At 39.9% G+C, this 26,592-nt stretch overlaps 2 protein-coding genes across 4 annotated transcripts; one reads left to right on the top strand and one right to left on the bottom strand.

Annotated features, from left to right (window-relative positions):
- Window positions 1–589: 589 nt before the first annotated feature.
- On the top strand, window positions 590–24,479 carry LOC110067791 (coadhesin-like). Of its 3 annotated transcripts, none has more exons than XM_089283424.1 (13): window positions 590–698; window positions 6,419–6,476; window positions 8,573–8,596; window positions 9,747–10,162; window positions 13,581–13,734; window positions 14,182–14,364; window positions 16,601–16,783; window positions 17,908–18,338; window positions 19,734–19,890; window positions 22,040–22,222; window positions 23,130–23,545; window positions 23,929–24,123; window positions 24,260–24,479. In XM_089283424.1, the coding sequence occupies exons 2-12, from the start codon at window positions 6,419–6,421 to the stop codon at window positions 24,121–24,123; spliced, it is 2,400 nt and encodes a 799-aa protein (XP_089139550.1). In that variant the 5' UTR covers window positions 590–698; the 3' UTR covers window positions 24,260–24,479. The 3 variants fall into 3 exon arrangements, with proteins under 3 accessions (XP_089139550.1, XP_089139552.1, XP_089139551.1); XM_089283426.1 differs by lacking the exon at window positions 590–698 and adding an exon at window positions 2,663–2,772; XM_089283425.1 differs by lacking the exon at window positions 590–698 and adding an exon at window positions 2,663–2,787.
- On the bottom strand, window positions 19,727–26,115 carry LOC110067819 (uncharacterized). The gene has a single exon (XM_089283432.1). The coding sequence runs from the start codon at window positions 25,464–25,466 to the stop codon at window positions 24,882–24,884; it is 585 nt and encodes a 194-aa protein (XP_089139558.1). The 5' UTR covers window positions 25,467–26,115; the 3' UTR covers window positions 19,727–24,881.
- Window positions 26,116–26,592: the final 477 nt, after the last annotated feature.

Below are 26,592 nucleotides of genomic sequence, written 5' to 3'. Positions count from 1 at the left end.
TTAAATTTGCACTCCTTTGAGCAAAAGAAGTATCCTGCAGTGGGACGTTTCTTTTTTTAAATTAAATTCACATGGCAGGTTTTTAATCATTTAGAATATATTGAACGTCAAGGGGAGGGGATTTGGATAGCTCGCAACATTATCCTATTCTTAGCTAAGATCAACAAATGCTCACCGCGAGGGGATTCTGAAGGATAAAACGCCCGCGCAATAGAAATGAATGAAGTTATACGGTTTGCTAATGTTTCATATTTTAAAAATATCAAGGCTTGCATGTAAGACCAGGAGAAATCAATAACTAAAAAACAAAACAAAACAAAACAAAACAAAAAACAAGCAAAACGGAAATTGCCGAGAATATTATCTGAAATCGTCTAACGCCAAAAATACTACCTCCAGCCCTCTCCACTAGCGTCAAAACCATTATATTCAACAGTCGGTTTTTTTATAATCGTTTAAGGTCTCCTCAATTTTGATAAATATTGCTTTAACCAACGCTATGACTGTCAAACTGGGATCAGCTCACTCAACCACTTAGAGCTAACCTTAGGCAGTTTTCGTACGTTTTCCAGGCAACAGTACGGTTGTCATGTGAAATCAAGAATGTTTTGAATGAATGTGAAAGACCATTTCAGCACCGAGTGGTTCACGCCAATGCCGGCCGCAGTATTGCGTGGAGAATCTTACGACAGAGGCTGGTGAGTTGATATAAACCTTTTTTTATTACTTGCTGTTTAATACATATATGTGCCTGTAACTCCTAACAAATCATGTAACTACTGCGAATTGGTGGAGCCTTTACCTCCCGCGGGGTATACATATTAACATTGTTACTTGAACTAGAAGTTGTACCGAAGATTTAAATCAATCACATCAATTTTCCTATATTTTTGTCGTGCCATTCGCTTACCGCGTTTAGCTCACAGTACCTTCTTTAAAAAAAAAAATGAAATGACAGGCGACAACAGGGCCGTGGTCCATTAGTAACAGGCGAACTAACGGTCTTGCCTTGATAAGATCAAAAGATCTAAAAAGCTTCTTTTCTGATTTTGCCTCGGTATGAATTTTATTCTGGCCACGACCGTGGACAAACATAACTTTAAATGAATAAATAATATGAAGAATACAGCCAAAATAACGGCCGCAAACACTTCTGTTCATTTTCCAACGGTGTAACACTCAAGGAGATGCTAGGATATCTCTTTATCACTAAAGGATAACGTTTTTCGTTACGTGACAAAAACTTTTGTTCGCTTTCTGACCATTCTGAGACTACCAGACTTCATTTTTTTCAGACTCACTGTTTATAGGTCTTCACCTCTAGCAGTTCTTTCTTCGTGGCTTGTTACGACCTACTTCATCGGGTTCTTGAAAGCTTTCAAGCAGAATATGTTTCTATCAACCCAAAAGCTCGAGATATTTCTCAGTTTTTACTGTGATTCCAAACTTAAATGACTCAAGCCAACTTAAGGAAGTGTTAAGAGTGGCATTGATATAAACCCGCAGCAAGCTGTAGCTTCTGTTCCTTTTCAGTGATAGTGATCGAAATGTTTTCCTTAGGCAAGCTACCGAGAAACCACTGTGAAAGTACACCGCGCGTCCTTGATCGATTTCATTGCAAGCCGCACCTTAAATCTAATCTTCTATACGTAATAACGAAAATAAATTTTTAGTTGAATGCAGAGGTAATTAAATTATGACATTTTATACTAAGAATTCGAAAGAAAACGTGGGTCACAATTAAAAGTTGAAATGACCGCATTGGTAATTAATAAACTGCCACTGATTCTACTCGAACAAGAAGTACCGTATACGATCAGAATACTGAGTAAATACCGCTCTAAATGACGCCTCAAACGGATAAGAGGAAACGCTTGTTTCGTGGTAATCGACCTAAAAAGGCGGTATTAGTCAGGTTTAGTGACAAAACTTTCTAGGACACGAAATTTAGCTTCTTGACAGGCGAAAAGGTCATGGCTAAAGCAAGTCCAAGACAACACCTTAATTAAGAAGTGATGCCGTAGAGCCGGAACCAAGAAGCGAGCCATGAGTGTATTCGTAACCTGCGGATGTACAAAGATTTCTGCCAGTTGTTTTATGCCGCGCCAAAAATACGCATTTTCGAGATAATCTTACGTAAAACAACGCATGGAAGTGGGTCCAAAGTTCACAGGCTATATTGGTCGTGAAATCAGTTTTATTTTACATTCATAACCAAGGTTTCACGTGGTTGATATTTTTTGCTCTATTTGTGCCAATATCAATCGATTTTCCTCAGTTTGCGTCGATCTGCTGTAAAGGAAGTTGACACCGGTTAAGTTTACCCCTTCAAAGGAGACCATTTTCAACGGAAGGTTTGATAAATATGTACCAGTTTAAAATTGCCATTAATCAAATTTTAATGTTGCAGACAAATATTTATGTTTTGGTACATTTTAAGCTACGAACGTTGACTAAATGTTTAAATTAAAGAATCAAAATTTTGCAAACTGTAAGCGGCTGTAAATTATAGCAATTCGGCAGACTGATAAAAGGAAATGTAATTTTGGCACTTTTCTCGTCACAATGAAGTAAGACACCGAATTCATTTATTTTAAGTAGCTTTTCAGATATATACATATTTGGAGGATCCTACATGCTTCTTAAATAGATTACCGTTGTCACGGTTATGAAATTTGATATCACAGGAAGACTTTCGGTGCATTTGGATTGGGCTGCGGAAGAAGAATTCATTGCCTCTTCTCTTAGATTTGTCAAAATAGGATATACAAGGTATCTGCTTAACAGGTTAGAATGCAGTTTCATAACCATCGACGCGATAACCGAATTAGTCTATTTTTCAGACAGATACCTCGGCAGTTTCAATCAGCGTCAGTTAGAGATAAACAAGGTTGCAACATCAAGGTTTGCGCTTGCGCGCTTCCAATTGAAGGCTTATTGACGCCAATTTCAAAGCAAGGATCTTTACTTTTTTGACTTGAATTTTACAAAATTTTAAGATTTCGTTGTGCTTTCAACAGACGACAGACGCATTTGTTATGAGACGCAAAATTAACCGGTGTATAGAAAACTAAGGGTCTAGCGGTCCGTCTTTGTACACGACAAAGAAAAGTAAAAAATCATTATCGTTACAAGTCTGATGGGCCGTGCAATGCAATACGAGTATCATTGCCTTAAAAATTCAACAGGTCCCTTCAAATTTTGAAAAATATCACGAATAAAGGTTTGCGTGCGATACCACGAGCTGAAATATAAAATCAATTACTTCTAATTCAGCATGAAGCCGATCGCATTAAGTATTGGAAGACAATAGCTTAAAAATGCAACTTTTTAAGCCTGAAATCAAATGCTCCAAATACTAACAACTTCCTTTCACCATAGCGGTCCATAAATTCCCTTCAATGTTAAACCCGAAAATTTGCTGGTTCATGCACCGCTACAGTGTCCCATAGTTGATGATGTGCTAAATTCTCAATACCACACTCTTTTTTCTATAAAATAAATTGTTTTTCCAGCCTAGGCTGAATATTCTTATTTTTCTTCCGATTTTAGGCTGTAAATATTCCTGTAGATATTCTTAGATTATAGGAATGCAAAGTGAGCTGTCGACGTAATGGTGGCGTGAGCAATGAGAATTTGCATGTTGTTGATCAAAGTAAAAAAGTTTTCTTTCTTTCGTCGCGGTGTTTCCTAGAAGAAATAGAAAATATGTTCTCTGTGTTTCAACTCGAAAAATTTATGGATACACTCGCCTGTCGGTTTGTGTTCCCACAGCATGTCTCGTTCCCCCAAACTTCCACTTGTGTTTTTATAACTCGAGAGAAACACGGAGCATTTGTAGTCAGAGATTAATCAGATACACTTTGATAACGCACAGAAGACCATTTAGGTTGAGTGCTGTATTTTCTGTTTTTTCAAACGCGATAACGAAGACACTATACAAAAGATCTTCTTTCAGTTTAGTTTTTCTTTTGCATGACGTTTTCATTAGTGTTCTTCTCCTCCGTGGAGCTCATTTACTCTCTGAAATCGTCTCTATGATTAACGAAAAAAGGAAAACAATTCTTGGGTGCTTTCCATTCGAAAAAAAATTTCGGAAATATGACGTAGTACAGAAATTTCCTGAAAAAGTTTCGGAAAAATCCATATTGTCAGGAACCATAATCGGGGACGGAGACCGTAAGCGCGCGCCATTTCTAGTATTGAGGTTGTCCCTATGATATGGGACAATAATTCTATTTTTAGAACAAATTGCGCCATCGCCTGCGGCACACGCGCGTACATGCTGCGAGGATTTTTGCGGATGTCGCGCGGGGGAAATGGCGTCCGAAATTCCCGAAAATTTTCATGTTTTTGGCCCACAACTCAACGCGTTTACGTCTGTTGGAATTTTGCTTTAGTATTTTCGTCGTAAGCTGCTCCAGTTTGAGTGAAGTAAGACAATGTCGAATTTAGGTATGTTCCGCTGTAAGCTTACATATATCGCTGACCAAGTTGTGTTCCGACGGATGCTTCTTTTACATGAGCTGTACATTACTCCACTTTAAATTTCACATATGTTGAAGATTAACAGCTTTTCCATTACACAGCAAAAAGCTAGCTGGATATATTTAGATATAGCAGAGCTTCAGGACTTCATAGTTTCCTAGCTCCTCTTGCCACACGCTTGCGAGGAATTTGTCAGTCTATCGCGACCGAAAACTAAAACAAAATAATTGCTAGTTTGAGTTTCGCTTGAATTGTAAGCAACGCTTGATGTTTCATCAAGGCCTATTAACTTTACGTCCGTAGATACTGCTCAGTTTTATTCGTGTAAAAATCCAGTAAATTCTCTGTTGTCGATGAATGAGAGCGCCCGCCGATGCGTGTTTTGTACAGTCAGTAAACATGACAAATTGTACTTCCACCGCACTTTCGTGTGAACGCGTACATCGAACGCAAACAATAACTCTATAGTTTTTAAATATGTTTAAGATTGATAAATGTTTCAGAACATATTAAAAGCTAAGCTGAAAATATGCGAAAAAAGCAGAAATAATCAGCAAAGTTACGATGACGCTTTCTTTAATCAACGTCGAATAACGATTTCGATTTTGTTGATCGAGTTATCAAAACTCCTTGTCTATTTTCATTTTCGCAGTATAAAACTTCACTATGCCTATGTTGAAGAAACACACATGATGTTAGTAGCCTTTTTTGCGTTCGTGAAATTTGTTGCAGCATCTCAGCGCAAAAGATAACGAAAGAAATCTTTGTCAAGATTTGTTAACAATTGAAGACACCGACTCGGACTTGAAAGTGCACGAGCTGCACTATGCAAATGAGTTAATTGTACGCGTCAGACTTTCCGATTTCAAAAACTTTTGCAAACTCACCAAACAAGCGGAAACAATAAGAAACCATCAAAACAGGTTTTGGTTATGATTAACCATTGTCTGAGAAACTCACAAATTAACTCGATACCAGAGTAGAGAGTTTTCTTGCTATATTCTTAAGTCAGAACAAACGCAAAAACATACGCGTAAGCTTACAACTAGCGCGAACAGATCTTATTATCCATTCCCAGCGGGAGAGTGAAGTCTTGTTTTCGACCCTGAAAAACCCACCTTTTCCGTTAGCTCAGAGCATAAAACTACATATAAGCGCCCTGGTTCGTATTCCCTGCCTTATTCCCTGCCATCGCTGTGAAAAATACGCAAGAGAATCTCTCAACTCTCACCATTTGATCACGCAACGTGACAACATTTACGCGAGAGCCCCCGACATGTGCGTGAATCCGCGCGGATATATGACGTCAGGATGGCGCAATTTGTTCTAAAAATAGAAAAATTGTCCCATATCATAGGTACGCGCGAATCCCGAGACTTACGGTCTCCGTCCCCGATTATGGCTCCTGATATTGCTAAATTTAAGAAATGAGATCCATTCCACCGAAAATACCGGAAATTATCAAAGGAAATTCAAATACAACGGAGATTCTTGATAAGAATGTTTCGATAATTTAGGTACACCTCGCGAGGTTAAGAAATGAGATCCATTCCAACGAAAATACCGGAAATTATCAAAGGAAATTCAAATACAACGGAGATTCTTGATAAGAATGTTTCGCTAATTTAGGTACACCTCGCGAGGTCCTCCTCTTTTGCGGAAATTTCGGAAAATGCTGTAAGTTCCATTCTCCATTAATTGGAAATTTCCAAAAATCTAAACCAAAATTTTGGTCGAATTCAAAGTTCACTCTGTCTTAACTGATAACCAGCAAGGAAGAGGTATAATTATGTAAAGCCCTTCTGTTTGCAAGCGGGAAATGCAGTTATACTGAAATGGATACTTTTGGTTGTGGAAACCAACAAGATCCTTGTTCATGTTTTTTTTTTTTATTACAACTATTGCATTTTTGTGTTTGTTTTTTTCTCAGATGACTATGTATCTCAATTTGTATTTTGGAGTCTTCATGGTACTGGCTTCAATTTATGGTAAGTCAACTACGGTTGTAGTAAGTTGTAAGTAATATAAGTTGGAAGCGTTTTTGTCTTCTGGACAGAAGTGATCTAATTACGTTACAGAATCTGAGAAGACTGCAAGATATTACTATCCTTATGAATGAGGTGAAACATAAAATTTGCTCCACCAAAGTATGTGACCTGTTTCATATGACTGCTCACCCCTGAATAATGTGACAAAATAATCTTTAATGAGGAGGCCTTCGTCACAAAGATGGTTTACAGAAGGGTCCTCTATTAAGATTAAACAAAAGCAAATCTAGGAAAAATGAGCTGGATTTTAACAACTAATATATAACTATACGGAAAGAAAAATATAAACGTACAAGCGTATCCTACAAAGGTAGCAGAGTTCGCCATCCTCAGGTATGGCAAGCATTCGCTTACCTACCCGAGACCAATGTTGTAGAATAGGTTACCAGGCGACAGCACTAGGCAGTTTTAAGTTTCGTATTCGTGAATGCGATTTAAGTGTGTTGGTAGACGATGACAATTGCTCGAATTTCATTCTTTGTAACTCATAACAGAATGACTTTTTTTTATCAGGATTTCAGGTTTTTTTTAACTAAGTTTTTGATAGTTAATTGATATGTATCATTTAGGTGCTAAGGGTCTACCTAGGCTCCTAATGGTTCATTGCAAATAAGCTTTTAATTAAATCATGATTAACTGTCCCCAATTGATGGAGGTGAGTTTCCCCACGGCTAGCTCAGACAGACATGTTACTGAAGTTTTGGCTGATTGATTGGTTAATCGATTGACTGACTGACTGATTGATTGATTAATTAACTGATAGTTAGATTAATTGATTGTTTGGTTGATTGATTGATTGATTGATTAGAGCGGTTTTCAATTGAGTGTCGTAAAACCGAAACCAAACCAACTTCTTACCAATTAGACACCTTAGTCAAGCTCAAACCGTAGTAAAACCAAAACCAAACTAATTGTCTAATTACTTTCGACACTCAATTGAAAACCGCACTAATGGATTGATTGATTAATTGGTTGTTTGGTTGATTGATTGATCGATTGATTGATTGTTTGATTGATTGATTGATCGATTGTTTGCTTGGTTGGTTGATTGATTAATGGATTGATTGATTAACTGGCTGTTTAGTTGATTGTTTGATTGATTGATGGATGGATGGAGAGATTGATTGGTTGACTGATTGATTGATTGATTAATTAATTGATTGATGGATTGATTGATTGATTGACTGATTGATTGGTTGATTGATTGATTGATTGATGGATTGATTGAATGATTGATTCATTGTTTGATTGATTGATGTATTGATGGATGGATGGATTGATTGATTGTTTGTTTGATTGATTGGTTGATTGATTGATTAATGGATTGGTTAATTAATTGGTTGCTTGGTTGATTGATCGATTGATTGATTGTTTGATGATTTGATTGATTGATTAATGAATTGTTTGATTAATTAAATGTTTGGTTGATCGATTGATCGAATGATTGATTGGTTGGTTGATTGATTGATTGATTGAGTTATGAATTGATTGATTGATTGGTTGCTTGGTTGATTGACTGATTGATTGATTAATGGATTGTTTGATTAATTGATCGTTTGGTTGGTTGATCGATTGATTGATTGATTAATGGTTGTTTGGTTGATTGTTTGGTTGTTTGGTTGATTGATTGCTTGATTGATTGATTAATTGATTGATTGATGGATTGATTATTTGTTTGATTGTTTTTTTTGATTGGTGGTTTGGTTGATTGATTGATTGATTGACTGATTCAGTAATAAACTGCTGATTGATGATTAGAACACACGTTCATAAAGGGTGCTTTCCATTGAACCAAATATTCCGCTTTGGTTTTCCAGGTATTCTAGTAGCGAATAGAAAATATTATTTCTGGAATAAAGTGATTAAGGAGAAGACCTCAAGATTGCTTATCACTAAATCTGGCAAGAATTAATATGCATTTTATTTTGGTTTCCCTATTTGTTAATTTTTGTATTGTCGTCTTGTTTCAATTTAATTCATTTTATTCATGATATGCTCGTGGAAATCACAACCTCATTTATTTATTTTCTCTCCAGGAGCTGTGAAAGGCCAAGAAAATGGTGAGCGTTTAATTATTTATCATTTTAATAAGGAAGCAGAAGATAATACACAGAATTATTATTATTTACAATTCTCTTGGCCTTCATGACAAAGTAAACAAACGCGATTCAACCATTGTGGGATATCTACACAGTAAGCGAAATTGACTGAGCACCCGCCTTTCCGAAAAAGGCAAGCAATTCGAAGTATTTACATTGCCCACTAGAAACACTTTGCACAAAAACCTGGGCTTAATATATAGAATGTGATAGAAGAGGTATGGACTTAAAGTGTTACTAACTTCCTCCCCCCCTCCCCTACTAACGAAAGCTAAAGCAGTATGAGCACGTTTCTTTTTACTACAAAATGTATTCCTGAATGAGGCGCCTGGCCTAATTCTCACCGCCTGCAGCTGTCAATCTTGCATCAAAGCTTAATTAAGCAGTTGACAAACAAAATACGCTTTTTCTCTCCGACAGCTGCTGATAAAGACGTGCCGTTTAATCTTTGGCGAGAATATTCATGTTAAAGCATGAACAGATCATGATCATAGCTTATTTCTGACATTTTCATTTTGGGGCGCGGTCAGCTTACAAGTCGCTTAGACGCTGTAGGGTGTCATAACTGCAAGAGTGAAAATTTGTATTTTGCGTACGAAAGGAGTTAAAGTGGGAGTTGCAATCCCTTCCATTTTTTTTTCCATAGTGTAACTTCCTGTCTGAAACGACACTGTTTGACTCTTTAACACCAAAACATCAATGGAAGAAATCATACCTAAACAAGTATGAAGGAATGAATTACGACAGACATAAACGACATTTAGGGAAGAATATATTATCTGAAAACTGAAATGAAAAAATTTCCCAGCACTGACACCATTATTCACCTTTGGGTTTGGGCGGAAACGCTTCCACGCACAGAGGCGACTAAAAGGCCGGTCAAAAAGAGAAATTTAGAGAGAAAATGACGAAACAATAAAGCAAAACACTCGCAAATCTCAAAAGTGTTGATTTGTGTACCATATTGAAAGGTTTTGGAGAGTTTGCCGACAATGACACGAGATAACAGTCAGCAAATGACATTAAAGGTGTCTTCAGCGTTGAAAGTGCCGTTTTCAAGGAAAATCTCTTAGAGTCAAAGGTTTAAATGACACAGTTTTGTTCATTTCAGAAAATCCCTGCCAGAAAGGCGTAGATCTGGGAATCATAGTGGACAGATCAAGGAGTGTCAAAAAGCAAAACTTCATAACGGTGAAGAACGATCTGAAGACGTTTTTGGATAACTTCAACATCAGCGAAAATGGAACCCATGTGTCCTTGATTTTCTTTGCTAATACGGCCAGTCTTCTGTTTAATCTAAGTGATGCGCGCTATTTTAGCAACCAGGCTGTAAAGGACCGCATCGACAACGTAAAAGACAAACTTTACGCTGGCACTCGGACGGATCTGGCGCTAATGAAGGCGCATGATGAGATGTTTCAAAGGGAACATGTCAGACGAAAACATAGCCAAGTACTTCTGATATTCACTGATGGAAACACTGCCAAAGAGTCCGCACCCTACAGCGAAACAGTTCCACCACTTGAAGTAGGATCTTCTTTAGACCATGTCTACTGGTGTGATATTGCCACAGTTCAACGCAACATATCACAACATTGCTGGCCTAGTATTTGTAAGCTCCGGCCAAACGCACGCAAAATGTTGCGCCCGACAGTGTTGCGAATCCTTGTGCTGAAATGTTGCCATCGTTTGGCCGGAGCTTGCAAATGCTGGGCCAACAATGTTGGAATATGTTGTGTTCATATGTTGCGATCGTTTGGCCGGGGCTTCATAACCCATCACGTATCACGTGACTAAATGGGGGAAATTATGGTTTTCCACAAGTTGCTCGGCAACTTTTTGGTAACTTCTCTTCTATGTCGAGCAACTCTTTTCGTTCCGAGCAACTTTTTGCATTTTGAGAAATTTCTAGTTTTCTATCAATTCTGAGAAATCGAAGCAGCATTTAGTGCTTAAATTAGCCTTGCTTCCATATTTCACAATGTTTTAGTAGACAATTTATGAATTTCCTTTGAAAAAGGAGCCAGTTCCCCTCTCCCCCTGGCAGATCTGGGTGCAAGATGCATGCAGCCGGCTGCTAGGTCAGCGGATTTTTTTAAAGAAAATTCAAAATGGCGGACAAAGGTTCAAATCGACTCACTCGAGTGTCTCAGGTTAAGAATTTTTACAAGATTAATACTAATAAATTCATGCGTAGTCTTTACTCATAAATATTTTGGTTTTAACTGAGGACAAAGTTATTTAGCAATATGCTGGTTACGCCGCAAAATTGTACAAAAATCGCAGCTTAGAAATTTTACTTTTGTTGGGCAAATTTGTACATTTTTCTAAGGAAGAGAGCAACAACAAAAAAATTGTTTTTTGAGCAACTTTTGAGCAACTTTTGAGCAACTTCTTGGCAAATTGCGCGTAACTTTTTGGGAAATCTCGAGCAACTTGTGGAAAGCCCTATATCCGTGAAATATTTCCCAATTTTCAGGGTCATGCTGCAGCTCTCGTAAGTCTCACATGAATGGCTTGAAACCCTTCAGAGGACAATAGGACACACACCAGAAACAATGCCCCCAAGCCCCAAAACAACAACAGCTGCTACAATGACGACAAATAGAATTACAAGCTTACGAGAGCTGCTACACTACAGAATTTTCAAAATTGCGCGTGTTGCGAAAAATATTTGAAGGATAATAAAAACAACAGCCTCCATTTGGCACGAAAATATGCTCGGATATTTGTCCTTGGACATTATCTGTTCCTCAAAGCTCACAATTTTCCACGAGCTACGCTTTCAGAAAAATTGCTCGTTTCTCGGAACAAATAATGTCCAAGTACAAGTATCTGAAGTTATAATCCCTCAATTATTTTCGCTCGCACGAGATTGGTCTTAATGCGTCACGTGACTGAATACAGTGAAACCTGTATTAAGCGGACCCCATATTAAGCGGACACCAGCTTGAGTCCCCAAATTTTCTTCCCACATTTACTGTAAAATAAACCTGCATTCAGCGGACACCTCTGTTAAGCGGAGGCGGACACCAAACTGAAGCCATTTTGTTGCACAAAACCCACAATAGGCGTACACTTCAAGGGCATTTTACCTCTAAAAGTTCAGCTGAGACTCCTTTAACATTGTTCAGCGATGTCGTTTTAAAGCTAAGTGATTATTCCAGATTGATGCATTGACTGACTGAACATTATGCTATGAACAGTTTTTGATCTCACACTGTGTTACACTGTGGTGCAAAAGGGTTAGTAATTACCTATTATTGCACAACATATTAGAACCTGTCTTGAGCGATCACCCTGTATTAACCGGACAGTAATGAGGGTCCCAATTGTGTCCGCTTAATACAGGTTTCACTGTATGCCCCAGCTAAAACTGGGGAATATCTGAGTGATATTCCCCAGTTTACAAAAGCCCCATATCTTCAAAGCTCACAGTTTTCCTCGAGCTACGCCCTCGGAAAACTGTTCGCTTCTCGGAACAGATAATGTTTGCGGACAAATATCCGAGCATATCTTCGTGGCAAATGGAGGCTATTGTTTATATTTTTTCGCGCCAAATGGAGGCTATTGCTTGTATATCAAGTGACTGGATGTGGCCGGATTTATAGCCGTACTAATCGAACCGTTTTTGGTAAGTGTTGGCGGTATATCAGGCGAATTTGATCGAGTCATGGTTCGTATTTTGGCGAAACGAAGTCGAGCCAACATACTCATGGCGAGACTAAACGACCACCGAAGGGAGCGAAAAAAGTACTAAAGTATTAATATAGTATGTCGCTCAATATATCATGAGGAGTTTGAAATAAGACTACACCATTTGGTTCCCGTCGAGATGCGGTTAAAATTGGTCTTTTACCTTTTCACCTTTGGCAGCGGTCAAGTTCATGTTAGTTCCCGTTTCACAATCTCTTATTGTTGTACCCTTTTGCCATAAGTATTCAGCAAGACAATTAAGTTACCCGAGATCCGGTCAATTTTAAGAGTTGAGAAATAGCTCAAATTTTAAGGTCACAGTATGCCTGGCCTTAATTAAAAGGGCTCGAAACAGTTTCCAGTACTTTCCAGGACTTGGACTTTGATGGGTCATTATAACCACTCTATATCGGTTCATGCCAAAATCATGGTATCAAAAAAACTGCCCGAGCGTTAGTGAACATGTTGCTGTCAATTTTGTGGCACAATAGGTTACCATAGCAACAATATGACCTGCTAAAACGACCCTTGATTTTAGCTTTAGGCGCTTATAACTCACAAACGAGCTCTGTGACCCCCATTGTTTATTATCGAATTGTAATCAACATGATAAGATGCAACTTGTTGTAAAGTTTAAAAAAATTCTGTGGAGGGGGTTCAGAGCCACCTGAAATTTTCGAAAATTTGTATAATACCATTATTGTGGCATCACTTGTTCAACCGTGGTAGTATTCATCCTTCAAAGTGTAGCTGTCAGAAAAGTGCTGAAAACTGTTGCCAGCCTCCTTTTAAGGAACGCGCTACATCGAGACACCTCTTAAAAGAGGTGTCTCGCGTCTAAACGATGTAGCGCATTCAGTTTAAACTGTAGATACTTAAAACCCTATATAGGCCCTAAAATCCTTGTAGGCTTATCGCTACCATTTAGAAGCAATGAAAAATTCGGCATTCATTTTTTTTTTTGGTATAGTTTGATGGCTAGATCTAGAGCTTTTAGTTTGATATAGAGGTTTAAACCGGCCGCGCTACATCGCTGGGACGCGAGATACCTTTGAAGGTATATGTAGGTATACGGTAGCCTTAACTCATGGCTGACTAATAACTGAGAATCCAGCAGCCCCATGCAGACCCTCCTTAAACAGTCAATGGTTCGTTCGTAGACGGGTATCTTGCCGGGACTGTAGAGTATAGCATAACTGAATAAATCTCAGTAAACAGTAATGGTACGTTTTTTCTCGCCTAAATTCAGGACAAAGGAGTCACTATCGTGGCAATTGGCATCGGATCAAGTATCAAAGACAGCGAGTTAAAAAAAATTGCTGGTGACCGCGGTACGTGGATAAAGGTTCCCGATTTCGATTCCCTTGGTGACAAACTGGACGAAATTTTGGTTGGCGTTTGTGGTAAGTGTAAACCTTGATGTGTTTCATTGACCAATTTCATTGATTTACTCGACCATTAGGTTAAGTGCATCGCGTAATATTTTTTATTCCTGAACTTACTGATTGATTGAATGACTGAATGACTGACTGCCTGAGTGACCTGACTGACTGACTGACTGGCTGGCTGACTGACTGGCTGACTGACTCACTGACTGACTGACTGGCTGACTGACTGACTGACTGACTGACTGACTGCCTGAATGCCTGACTGACGGATAGACGGACGGACGGATTGACTGACTAACTGACTGACTGACGGTCGGATGGACTGCCGGACTGACGGACTGACTGACTGACTACCAATTGATTGACTGATTGATTGAATTGTAGACAGACTAACTGACTAGCTGATTGATTGATTTATTGATTGATTGATTGATTAATTGATTACATCGTGATCTCTTTTAGTAATTAACGGAGGCTACACAACGTGGTCTGGATGGTCAGAATGCAGTGTAACTTGTGGCGGGGGAACCAGAACACGAACGAGAAACTGCACAAACCCGGTGCCAATGGGAGGTGGCAAAGATTGCAGTGATATAGGAGAATCCGTGCAAGAGCAAGAATGCAACAATCAGACATGCGAGTTACGTAAGTTTTACTACTTCCATTGCCTCAATACACAACTAGCGCAGAGGTAAAGACGTGTTTTGCAGTGGAAATTATTGCCAAAAAAAATTAAGCTGCCTAGTTTTACTAAGAGTGGGCCTGTGGTTAAACTCCATAATCATGTCTGACTTTCTTCCGAAAAAAAAATCAGAGAATCATCCATTCCACATTGGTGTCATATTAACTTTGTAACTTCTCCGCAGAACACTTTACTTCATACTGATAGAAGTCTATGGGCAGTGAATAAGTTCGCTAACAGACTACACATGTAAACGTTCAATCGAAGTGAGACTTCAGCAATATAATATATTCTCGATCAGGAGCTTTAGGTCAGCGACCGCTCTGGTCCTACCTAATAGGGAGTTATTAGAGAGCTTAAGCAAACCACGACGGCAAAGGCAACGAGAACGCCACCAAACAAAATGTTTAATGAGTAGAACAATGGCTGTGCATGTGCGTTAATCTTTGTACATTTCTTTACCGTCCTCCAGAGCCGTCCTCTGCACAACAAAACATTTATTCCACTCGCGCTTGATTGTAACTATTAGACGCGCGACGTTGGCTATACATCAGAGAGTTTAAGAAAGCCACGACGACAACGGCAACGGGAACGTCGCTAATCAAAAGGTTTAATGAGCAGAACAATGGCTGTGCACGCGCGTTATGATTCTTGGTACATTTCTTTGCCGTCCCCTGCAAAACAAGAACGTGAAATGGCCAAATTCCGCGTTGTCTGAACAACGTGAACCACAACGGCTAATTTTTTTAAATTTCTATTTCAAATTCATCTCTGTGTCCCAGATTCAGTTTCGTGATAGGTTTGACAGTCATAAACAAAGTAAATGACTTAAGAGTATCGCGAGATTCGTAGGTAAAATATAAATTCATTTTTTTAATCGACGCTTTCCTCGGCGTCGCCGTCGTAGCTTCTTAAACTCGCTATCATCTCATATTCAGCGCACGCTAGTGGGATAATTGTTAAATAAAATACAGGGCAGGGTTTTTCAAAGCCTGATTAAGCTAACCCAGGAATAGCCAGAATTCTGCTTTTGTAACTTTGGGGCGAGGTTTTCTGGTTATTTAGTTTGTTCTTCAGTTTTGAGTTCGAATAATCGCAGACTACACAAATCATAAGCAGTAAAAAACATTTTCATGTAAGAGAAATAAATACTTGGGTTAACTTTCAATCCCGGGTTAGTGTTAACCGGCTTTCGAACAACCCTGCAGTTGCACAAGTGATTATACACGCAGTGTACATCGCACGAATAGTTCAGTTTGAAATCCTTTGAATTGCCTTATGTAACAAAATAAAACGACACCTCATTTCTACAAGTTACTTTATTTTTATGAATTGAAACTGAGGCAAATTTATACTAGAACAATTACGTATTTAGCGTGCCCGAGAAACTCAACTCGAGACGACCGAGAGCATCAACAGCTAATAGCCGGAAAGGGACTTGAATCTCCGGAATTTCAAGGTCCCCCTCCACATTACGCCGGAGAAATTTGAAAATGGAGCTTTCTTCCAACGGTTAGGCCTACAGTCCACACTGATCTGTCATGAAAACGGATCTTTTCGTAAACGCTCTTCAAACCGGTGGAATTTGAAAACGCCGGCTTTGCGTTTTAGTGTGAACTAACCGCCGACCGGTCAGCTCAGTGGTGGAGCACCGGACTAGCGTGCGGGAGGTCGTGGGTTCAAACCCCGGCCCGACCAACACCCAGGGTCGTTAAATAATTGAGGATAAAGTGCTTTCTTTGTACTGACATCTGCAAATGATCAGACTTTCTAGTCTTCTCAGCTAAGGACGATAAACTCTTCATAATTAATTCTGTGGGACGTAAAAGAACCCACACACTGATCAAAAAGAGTAGGGGACATTGTTCCCGGAGTGGTGGTCTATCTCTCATCTGATGGTTAAATGCTCGGAGATATTAGCTGCATAAGCTACTCTGAAATACGAGAGTTAATAAAGTAATGTAACGGAAAACATTTTCAAAACGGAGCTTTCCGAAAAAGATGACTTCATGATAATCATGTGATTTCCCTGCTTGAGTTTTCCTCAAACACAAATTCAAAATGACCGGTGACTGTTACGTTTTCAAATTTTTCCGGCCTAGTGTGAACGGGGCCGCTCAAGTTCAACGTGGTGACCAGTCCGCTGACTGCCTCTCAGAGCTTTTTCATTTGAGCTTTGTTTTCTTTCTCCTATTACAGCTATTGATGGAGGTTACACCCGATGGACTACTTGGAGCACTTGCAGTAAGACATGCGGCAAGGGAACGCAGATACGCTTTCGAAGCTGTACCGACCCACCACCGAATGGCGGGGGCCGATCATGTGCTATCCTTGGAAAACCTACACAAACTAAGAAGTGCAAGTTGGCCGGGTGCAAGAAACGTAGGCTAAACGACAGGCTATTCCTTATGTGTTTCAGGCATACTCTTTTAATATCTTTGTACGGGTTTTTTATAAGAATATCGAGGTTGATTCGGGACAATAACGAAATATTTAGAATATGCTGAGAATATGTTCAGTGCAAGGCTAAGTTTTAGTTGTTTTTTTTTAACACGTCGACAGAAACTGTATTAGATTAATATCACCTGTTTTGAAATGAGCCTGATTAAATTCACAGGAGACATTCAATGTGAAAAGTTTATTGAGCTTGCGTCAGTCAGTCATCTGATGCAAATCTTACTGTATCTGTATCCTCACGCATTACAATTATTGATTCTAAGAATTAAAACCTGGAACCTGCGCTACGCCAGATACAAAGAACCACTAAAAGACGAAACTTGTTCCTCAGCTAATACTTAGCCCATTGACGCCTGTGCCGACCGTAACCTGCCGTGACAATCGTTGGCCTTTGTTCCACTTCTAACGTCATCCCCTTTGACCAAAATTGACATCACTTATATTTAGGTTCTGCAGGAGGGAAAGATCCTTTAATGATACCCAGATCAGAGTGATTGGGTCAATTGAGCCTGAAATATGCACGAAATTGAGTGAAAACCTCGTGGGAAAATTTCCCTCAACTACACTTGACTACTCTGTGGTAAGAATTTCTCGTCTGGATGATACTTTCTCAGATATTTTTGAACTGGCTGGAAGCAATGCATGCCCAGAAGAAGTTCAACAACAGTAACAAAAAGATAAGAAAAGGAGAAAGAGGAAAGGTGAAAAAAAGGAAAATAAGAAACCGAAAATAAAGAAGCCTAAAAGACGTAAGACACTTTCTCTATCAAAATTTTGATTTGTGCGCATGCCCGAGCAAAAAGTACGTCATAAAACACGATGCTAATGGAAAGAAAGGCGTGCCTTCATGTTGGAATGTCTTTTTGAGTAGGTTGGAGGTACGCTGAAAATTTCAAAAATGTCCGAAAAATGCGTTTTTGCCAAAAAGCTCTGGTGTCAATGGGTTAAAAAAGTTATTAATTATTTATTGTTTTTATTATTATTATTATTATTATTATTATTATTATTATCGATTGACCCTTTCCTTTGTTCTTTATCCTTTGTAATAGAACCAGCACCATGCAAGCAGGGTCTCGATCTGGGCATCTTGATCGACCGTTCGTCGAGTATTCGGCCTGTTAACCATGAACGCCTTCTAAAAGATTTCCTGCCCAAATTCCTTAAAAGTTTCAAAATTGCCAAAAGAAAGACCAACGTGGGTATCATCGCCTACGACGAGGCTGCAGAGCTTCTTGCCCCATTTAACGGTCGAAACTCCAGATCTAAGACAAGGATAATTAACTTCGTGAAATCTCTGCACCCGGGCGTTCAGTTACAAACTCGTACGGACAAAGGGCTGATAGCCGCTAATAAAGAATTGTTTACTAAAGGCAATGGCGACAGGAAAAGCCACCAAAACGTGCTCGTGACTTTCACTGACGGGAGAGCTTGGCCTAAGAGACGTATTAAACCATTCACGGAGACAGTACCTCCGCTTATGGTGAGTGAATTTTAGTCCCTTTTGTAGTTTTCTTTACGTCACCTCCACTCCTCCGCAGGCGTTACAAGGCCAGGGTCATCACGCAACGTTTCTCCCCACTGCGTGACGACCCTTACCCTGCGAGCGCAGACGTATTTACGATTGTGGGTTGTCGCTTGTCTCCCAGGAAAATTTTCGGCGAAGACTACCTCTTATCGTGGGTGAATCCATTTTTTATTTTATTTGATTTTTCATTATGGGCACCAGCAATATATTTCAAAATTGTAATTTTTCTGTTGCCATAATGATTCGATTTAGCGCACTCCTTCCAATAAGCGCCCCCTTTCGAATAAGCGCCCCCTTCAAATGTGCTTTTTATTTTAAATAAGCGCTCGTATTCCAGTAAGCGCCCCTATTCTAATATTAAAATATTACAGCGCCGTCAGAGTATGTATCAACGGAGGTTCATCTTAATTGCTCACATACGTAATGCTGCACTACAAAAACAGTGGTCTTCGTTTGAGTTTCTCAACTATTATGTCCATGTGAAAGCATAATGCCTACAAACGAATGAACTCTTCTTCAAATATTGTTTTGGTCATTCGGATGTTTCTCGAAAAAGAAGTAAGCGCCTTGTCTCAAGTAGGCACCCTCCGTGGAGGTACCAAAAGTAAATAAGCGCTCCGGGCACTAAATCGCATCATTAGGCATCCCTTTAATTATCCTTGTCACGAGCTATTATTGTCATTTCAATTTTAATTTGAAGCTATTTTGCAGGCCCTAGGCTGGGTAATGCTATCCACCGAATAAATAGCCATCTAACGGATAAATGCTAACAAAACAAACCACGCTATCCACTGGGTAGTGATTTATCCTATGGATACAGTTATATGTTTTTAATTAATTAAGCTGTATAAAACTTCTCCCTTCCCTAAACGGCAAACCAACCAAAATCTCTGACATTTCTGCAACGAGTCATATCAGGCTTTACTGCCTGGAGTCTGGCTCCAAAATTACTTTAACACCATCAAAGTCATAAATAGAACTGATAATCTGACGTTGCATGTGTCGGCATAGTCCAATTTGTATTCCTATAAACTAAGAATCTTCACCAGAATATTTTCAGCCTAAAATCGGCGGAAAAATAAGAATATTCAACCTGGGCCGGGGAAAAAAAACAATATTATTTTTTCGTGATTGACCAATTGCTTTGGAGCCTGCGTAGATGGCGGAATTTCGCGTGAAAGTGCTACATGTTTCAGCTGCAGGGTCACGCACGTTAAGGATTGAGGCCGTGAGGAAATTTCCAAAGCACTTCGAAATCCCGCCAGCTACGCAGATGAGTTTTCTCTTAGACACTCAACTGAAAACCGCTCTATGCTTTTTTTTTTTTTTTTTTTAATCGTACGTTTCTAGCAAGGGAGAAAGGTGCACATGGTTGCTGTTGGTTACGGATTACCATATAAGCTAAACGTGAGTCAGCTCCACGACATCGCTGGTGAAAATGTGATCCCGGTTCCGAGGCCGCGTCAGATCACGAGAATGGCAAAGAAAATCAAAAAAGTGGTCTGCCGTAAGTTAAAAACGCTTGTTATATACGAGTAATATTTATACTAAGCATTGCATTGTTGAGCAAATTAAAAATTAAATAACGATAAATTGGTCTGCTCTCAGCCAGTCACTGCATATGGGTTATTGACCAAGCGTGAGGTCAAGATGGCTGGATATTGGTCAATAGGCTTTTTTCGATGTATTAAAATTCAGCTTGATAGTGAGGCCAAGAAGACATAAACAAAATAAATCAATAAACATGGTCATTCAATTTCCTTTGTTTGTGTCCTCTAAGCCTCATTACCAAGCTGAATTACGGTATAATGGCCGAGACGAAGTAGAGGTCCATGGCTTGCAAAAAAAGAACGAGGCCAATATCCAGCCATCGTGACCGATCAAGCTTGGTGAATAAAAGATTTATCATATGGGAAAAGCACACCGAAGAATTGATCTTTGGGGAAATTTTTCTTGCGGGACACAGCACGTAATCCCGAGCAGGGAAGATAGAACTAGGGTAGCCAATCACAGCGCGGGATCTGGCTCATCTTACCCGCACACATTCCCGCAAACACAGAACTGACTACATATAATGAAATATCATATGGTTATATGAGAAAAGAAAGTCTGAAGTCGTCACTCAGGACTTCAGCTCTCCAATGAACTGCTGTGGCTCTACCACCATTTGCAGTGAGGGTGCTTGTTCAATTTATTGTTTTACACTTATTTCTTTAACAAACAAAGGAGCCCAAGCCGTGTATTACACGGTGATAAATCACGACGGACATTTGAGAACACGGGGGAAATGTAAAAAACACCAGCAGCAGGCGAGTGTTTTCTACATTTCTCGAGTGGTCTCAAATGTCCGGAGTGTAATACACGGCTTAGGCTTCTTCATTTGCTTTATGATATAGATTTTATACGCGAAAAACAATAAAACACGCTTTTTCTATGCTTTATACTCCGTTAAAACATAGGTTTTTGACCAATCAGAGCGCGCGCAGGGTCCTAGCTATATTATAAATAACAATAAAATGTTTCTAGTTAACAGCAAAAATTACTTTCAACAAGGTAGTGGCCAAAGGAACAGACACTTTCTAATTATCCACTAAAATGACCACAGAATCATCTAAAACTATAGATTTTTTTGATTTGGTGGCTAGCGTTCACTTCGCAACTTTGCTTGAACGAAAAGAACACCGGTGGAAACAAAGATGCATGATTGGTGGCGTAGTTGTCCGTGACTGTCTAACACTGCTAAAAATTGTACAAATTTCTGAAAAAAAACAAAAAAAAAAAAAAACAACAACAACAACAACAAACTAATCAAAATAAAAACGAAACCGCAACGGTCATTACACAACCGCTCCTCACTCGACAGACACGTCAACGGGTGGATGGGGATGGGGAGGGGTTCTACCTTCTCAAAATTGAAGCCTAACCTCGCAGTCGGCTTGAATGGTGTGACTGAAAGTGGCTCATGCTGGAGCCACCATCAAAAGGGAGAGGGGACAGAGAAAAGCAAAATAACATATCTTCTCAACAAGAACCAACACCGAAACACTCACTCGCTCATCCTCTTCGCCCCTTCGTGAGTGGAACAAAAGGCCACAACCAACACCGAAAACCAAAAAAATATTATGCGAGATCGACATGGAACAATGATTACTTCGCGGTATTGTTACGGTATTGTTCCGCTTGATCATCGTCTCTTGGTTTGATAGGTCGGTTTTAAATGGGCCATTTCCGAATTACCTTAAGCCTCTTTCTCAAAGGGAGTCTTGGTGTCAATCATGAGATTTCATTAACATGCAAATTAAACTCATTTCCATATGAATAGTTGCGCACTAGCCCTCGCTTTGACAGAGAGGCTTAGGTTAACTCGGACATGGGTTATTGAGGCTCGTAAAACCAAAACCAAAGTAGTCGTTCTGGCCAATCACAAAGGACACAGACAATCCAAAGAAACCAATCAAAACTCGAAGCAAACATATGTAAATGTAGTCGATGCAAAGTGTAGGAAAACATTTGCCAGTAAACCACGATTGGTTTTGGCTTTGCTTCTGGGAACGTAGTTCCAAAGCAAATGCGCAAAATTTTTAGTTACTCAAGTGACATCCATCCTAAACGTCAATGTTGTCCGTTTCGCAAATCGTTTTTTTTTCCTTTTATAGAGGTGGATGGTGGCTACTCGGCGTGGAGTATGTGGTCCATGTGTAGTGCCACATGTGGCGAAGGAGTCAGAATGCGAAGCAGAATCTGTAATTCACCTCCGCCCAGAAAGGGAGGAAAACATTGTGCCAGTCTGGGAAGCAATTACGAAACAGCGACATGCAATGAGGCCGAATGTCCAATAGGTACTTTGACATGTTAAAAGAAAGTTGAATATCATTTACATTATCTAGTTTCCATTTGGTCTACTCCCCAAATGCGTCTTTCTGTGATACTTCCAACTTCTAAAACGTAATAGGAATATTGGTAGTATCTGGACTAAGTGAACCTAGGCGTGCACGATGGTCCCGGTTAATTTTTTGGCAAGTTGAGCTAAGTCACTCCAATATGGCCCGCTTCGAAATGGAACAAATCTAAAATGATTTCAAAGATCCTGAAGATACATTTTGGGGGAAAAACAATTCAGAAGGTATCGTAAGTCATTGAGAAAGTATTTTTCTAAATAACCTTGAAATTGGAAGCGAGAATTCTAGCTAAACGGTCCGCGATATTAACACCGTTATTCAAATGCTACTTAAATATCTTTGGGATCGCCAGTTTAACGTTTGAATATAGTTTACAAAAAGAAAAATAAATGAAAGTTTTAGCTCATACAATAATGTCCAATTGTTTTCAATTAGCAAAAGAAAAGAAAAAATGGGGGCAGCTTTACTGAGATCTATTACTAGTCAATTAGTATAAATCTATTCGCTTCATATCCATGAATGCCGTTCGCTGATTAGCTACCCAACTCACTATCTATTCTGTTGTAGGTAGTGAGTGGCTTTGCAGTTTGCGGTTTTAACAAAATGACGGCCTCTTTTCTGCGTTTTCGAAGTGTCTGTGAAGAGGATTTGGATAAAGTTTTGAACGACTAATAGATTTATACTAAAACATTAGTTTATTCCCTCTGGATTTCATAATCTAATTGTTAAAAATATATGCAAAGCATTCAATCTTAAGTATTTCTTCTTTAATACCCGTGCTCACCAACTTCCAAAGCTTTCCTGGTAGGTTACATTACATGAAATGTGCTATGTCTTTTTTTGTCAGTACCATCACCATGCGAACATAAGAAACTGGACGTGTGCCTCATCGTTGATTCGTCTAAGAGCGTTGGTGTTCAGAATTTTGTCCGTGTGAAGACCTTCCTGATCCAATTCATTCACCAGTTTGAGCCGGACACACACTTCAGTGTTATTACCTTCTCTAGAAAGCCCATCGTACAATGCAAATTCGACTCACCTCAGTGTCAGTCTCCAGACGCAACCCACGGTCTCATTTCAGAGATACCTGACAAGGTTTCCTGGGGCACTGCAACAGATAGAGCCTTAGTCGCTGCCGACCAGATTGTGTTTACGCGGGAGAATGGCGAAAGAGCGGATGCTGCCAACATCGTCGTGGTTGTTACGGACGGAAGGACGATGAAGGGTTCTCTGCCATTTAACATTACCGTCCCTCCATTAAGGGTATATATACGTGTTCTGTGGTAGACAGTAACTAGCAGCTGGCTCACTGAGTTGCAGCCTTGAGGCCATTAAGCACGGTTTCTTCCCTAGATAGGAATGTCTCAATCGTCCGGTTACCCCTGGGGATGCTGTCAGTCAGGGAGCCAAAATAACCCGGTTCCGAGAAAGAAAGAGAATCTGAGAGGGTTTTAAAAGTGTCTTGTCTAATAACTCAGTACAATGGCCCCAGCCAGTGTTTGAGCCCGGACATCCAGATAAGGAAAGCAGCAATCTCCTTCAGATCAGGCCAACGCACCCCTTCCCCCACCCCGATATGAATGAATTCCGTAACTTGAAATTTTAGATGTTTCTCTGTCTCACAATGGTTTGCAAATCAATTATAGGAAGGAAAACAAGCTAAGGTGTTAGCATTCGGTGTTGGCCCATCCATACGTGAAGAGGATCTTAACGAGATGGCAGGAGAGAAGAATTGGTTCTACGTGGAACAGTTTGAAGAGATGAAATACAGAATCTATGATATTCTAGAGACGGCTTGTGGTAATATCACCTCAGTAAACGGCGTACCAACAAGCTTGTAGGTATGGTATGTTCAGAAGTGTAACCAATCCCAAGCCGTTTCCGTTAAACAGAAACAAAGAAAAAACCAATTTGTTCTTATCAAGCGACAGCGCATATCCAATTGACCTATCTAGGTTTCGACCTTTTTCCTTGCAGAGCCAGAGAACGAGGACTTGCAGACGACGGTTGGGCGAGCGGGTTATATTCCTTTCACAAGATAATTCAGTGGGTTCAGGCTGATCAAAGAAAAATAAACGACTTGTGGCCTTTCGACTATTGCGGGATTACGTTTTACCAGGGAAGTGCAAGGGACATTCCAATTTATATTTTACATGGTATAACTGCAGTGACTTGAATAAAAGCGATGGTTATCATTGTTAGTTTCAGTTCTCTCTCGATGTTTCATTCTACAATTTAACTTGATTTCCTAATTAACTAGGCCGATCGGTCTAAAAACCTGCTAAAACTAAATATGTCATGCCAGGGATAAATTCCAAACGGAAATACGAAAATTAGCAGTCGTGGCTCACCTTCTCCAAACTGCGAAAAATTTGGTCATTTTACGTTGAAATGCATAGCCACTGTGCTGCTCATTGATACTTTTGTTATTGACGTTCCCGTTGCCGTCGTGGTTTGCTTCAAGCTCCCTATACTATGAAAGTCAACTGGACGTTTAGGTCAGAGGTCCCCATTATTCAATTTGTACTATAGATTCGCTTTTTATCACCCTTTTAATAGTAGGTAGTGTCCTCAATTAGTGGTGAGCAACTGCTAGTATTTACCGGCAATCGCAGACAAGATACCTGTAACGAGATTCCCGTAGCAATCTTTCCCGTGCTTTAACATCACGGATGCCGAATATTAAACAGTCACACAACATCTCCTCGGGTGTGATAATGTCGGACTCGCAGCCTTCGGCGAGTTTTCTAAGTGCCGTTTTATACTGGTCATAGCTCTCGCCTGCTTCCTGAGACTGCTTATGAAAGCGATAACGTTCGAAAGTGATGTTTTTGCGGGGTTGATAATAATCGGCGAAATGTTGCGACACTGGCTCAATTTTATTCTTGTTTGCTTCATCTTCCCAGTCGAAGGTAGAGTAATCATTTCTCGCGTCCTCTCCAATGACTGTCAGCAGTATAGCCACCTGTATTGGCTCGGAATTTTTGGTTCGCTCTGTTGCAAGTGCATAGTTGCTACAGGCAAGACGAAACTGTTTCCATTTCTCTGCTTCATTACCATCATGAATCTCGAGCGGAGGAGGTGGCGGTAACGTAAATCCAGTGGCCATGGTTAATTGTGTGGTTGTGGGTTCGCTTCTCGTTGTTCCAGCTATCCCACCGCTGTCACCATATAAAGATGTCATGTACAGGACAATAATTGCTTATGATTGTGCTTTAATCTTCGAGAGCCATCGTGCGGCTTCCCATCTTGCCCACTCAAGTAGCCAATCACAATGCAGGATTTGGTTCATCTTGCCCACTTGCAGTAGCAAAATAATAAAGTGATTTATCCAGTAAACACAACACGTGGTTATACCCTAGCTTGTTGTCAAACTCAGTTCACTCAACACAGGGGCCAAGGCACTTGTCATTGGGTCACCGCTACCTGTGTGTATAGTCTCTGTTATATCAGCAAGCTGTCTCTGGCTTGAATGGATATCAGCTACTAATTCCTGATCCGTGCTCCAATCACTTTGTGAGCATGGCCGAGAGGCTTTGGACACGAGGAGCACCAACAGTCCACGAGTCCCGGGGTATTCAATCGATGGAATCGATAATCGATGACAATCGATATCAATCGATGCCAATCGATATCAATTAATCGATCGATATTGATAATCGATGACCAATCGATGGCGAAGATTCGTGTGGTTATCGATTGGTATCGATTATCAATACCAATCGATAGATAAATTGGTATCGATTGGTATCGATTGGTTGCAGATTGACGGAACCGGAATCGACGCATAAAAACACAACTTTGTACGTAGTACAAATTACAAATTGTACGGATTGTTTGTTACAGTTTTAATAAAAAATAATAATTCACTAAGACAGAAATATGTGCATGTAGTGGCCGAAGAGGATCCACAAGCTCGGACTGTAGGTGGCCGAGCTGTCCACGATGGTTCACAACTTTAAACGCGTTTCCGCGTTCTCCCCTCTTCTTGTTTGCAGTGAACACTTCGAATTCACCGACGTTGACCTTAAAACGGCAAAGATGATAGCCTTCGACGATGCACTCTATATTCAGTAAAGCCTCTATTCGGACGTCTTGCGTAGACATTATGGCACGGAAAGGCAATGACGGGCAAGTGGGTAATTCACGTACACGTGCAACGGGGGTATATTCTTTGCGTTGAGAAGACTGGGTCGGAATTTGTTTTACCAATTTCGTCCCCAGGGCTTCCTAAAAATGGCGGATGATCGGACAGGTAGCGTGCGTGACGTCTGTTCGAGGTTGCTGAGCCAATCGATAGCAAGTGATGA

The sequence above is a fragment of the Orbicella faveolata genome, unplaced genomic scaffold, assembly GCF_042242905.1.
Source record: "Orbicella faveolata isolate gen_17 unplaced genomic scaffold, um_ofav_v1 contig_12, whole genome shotgun sequence".
Lineage (NCBI taxonomy): Eukaryota > Metazoa > Cnidaria > Anthozoa > Scleractinia > Merulinidae > Orbicella > Orbicella faveolata.
The sequence above is the reverse complement of the archived record's forward strand: the minus strand, read 5'-3'. Positions and strand labels throughout refer to the sequence as shown.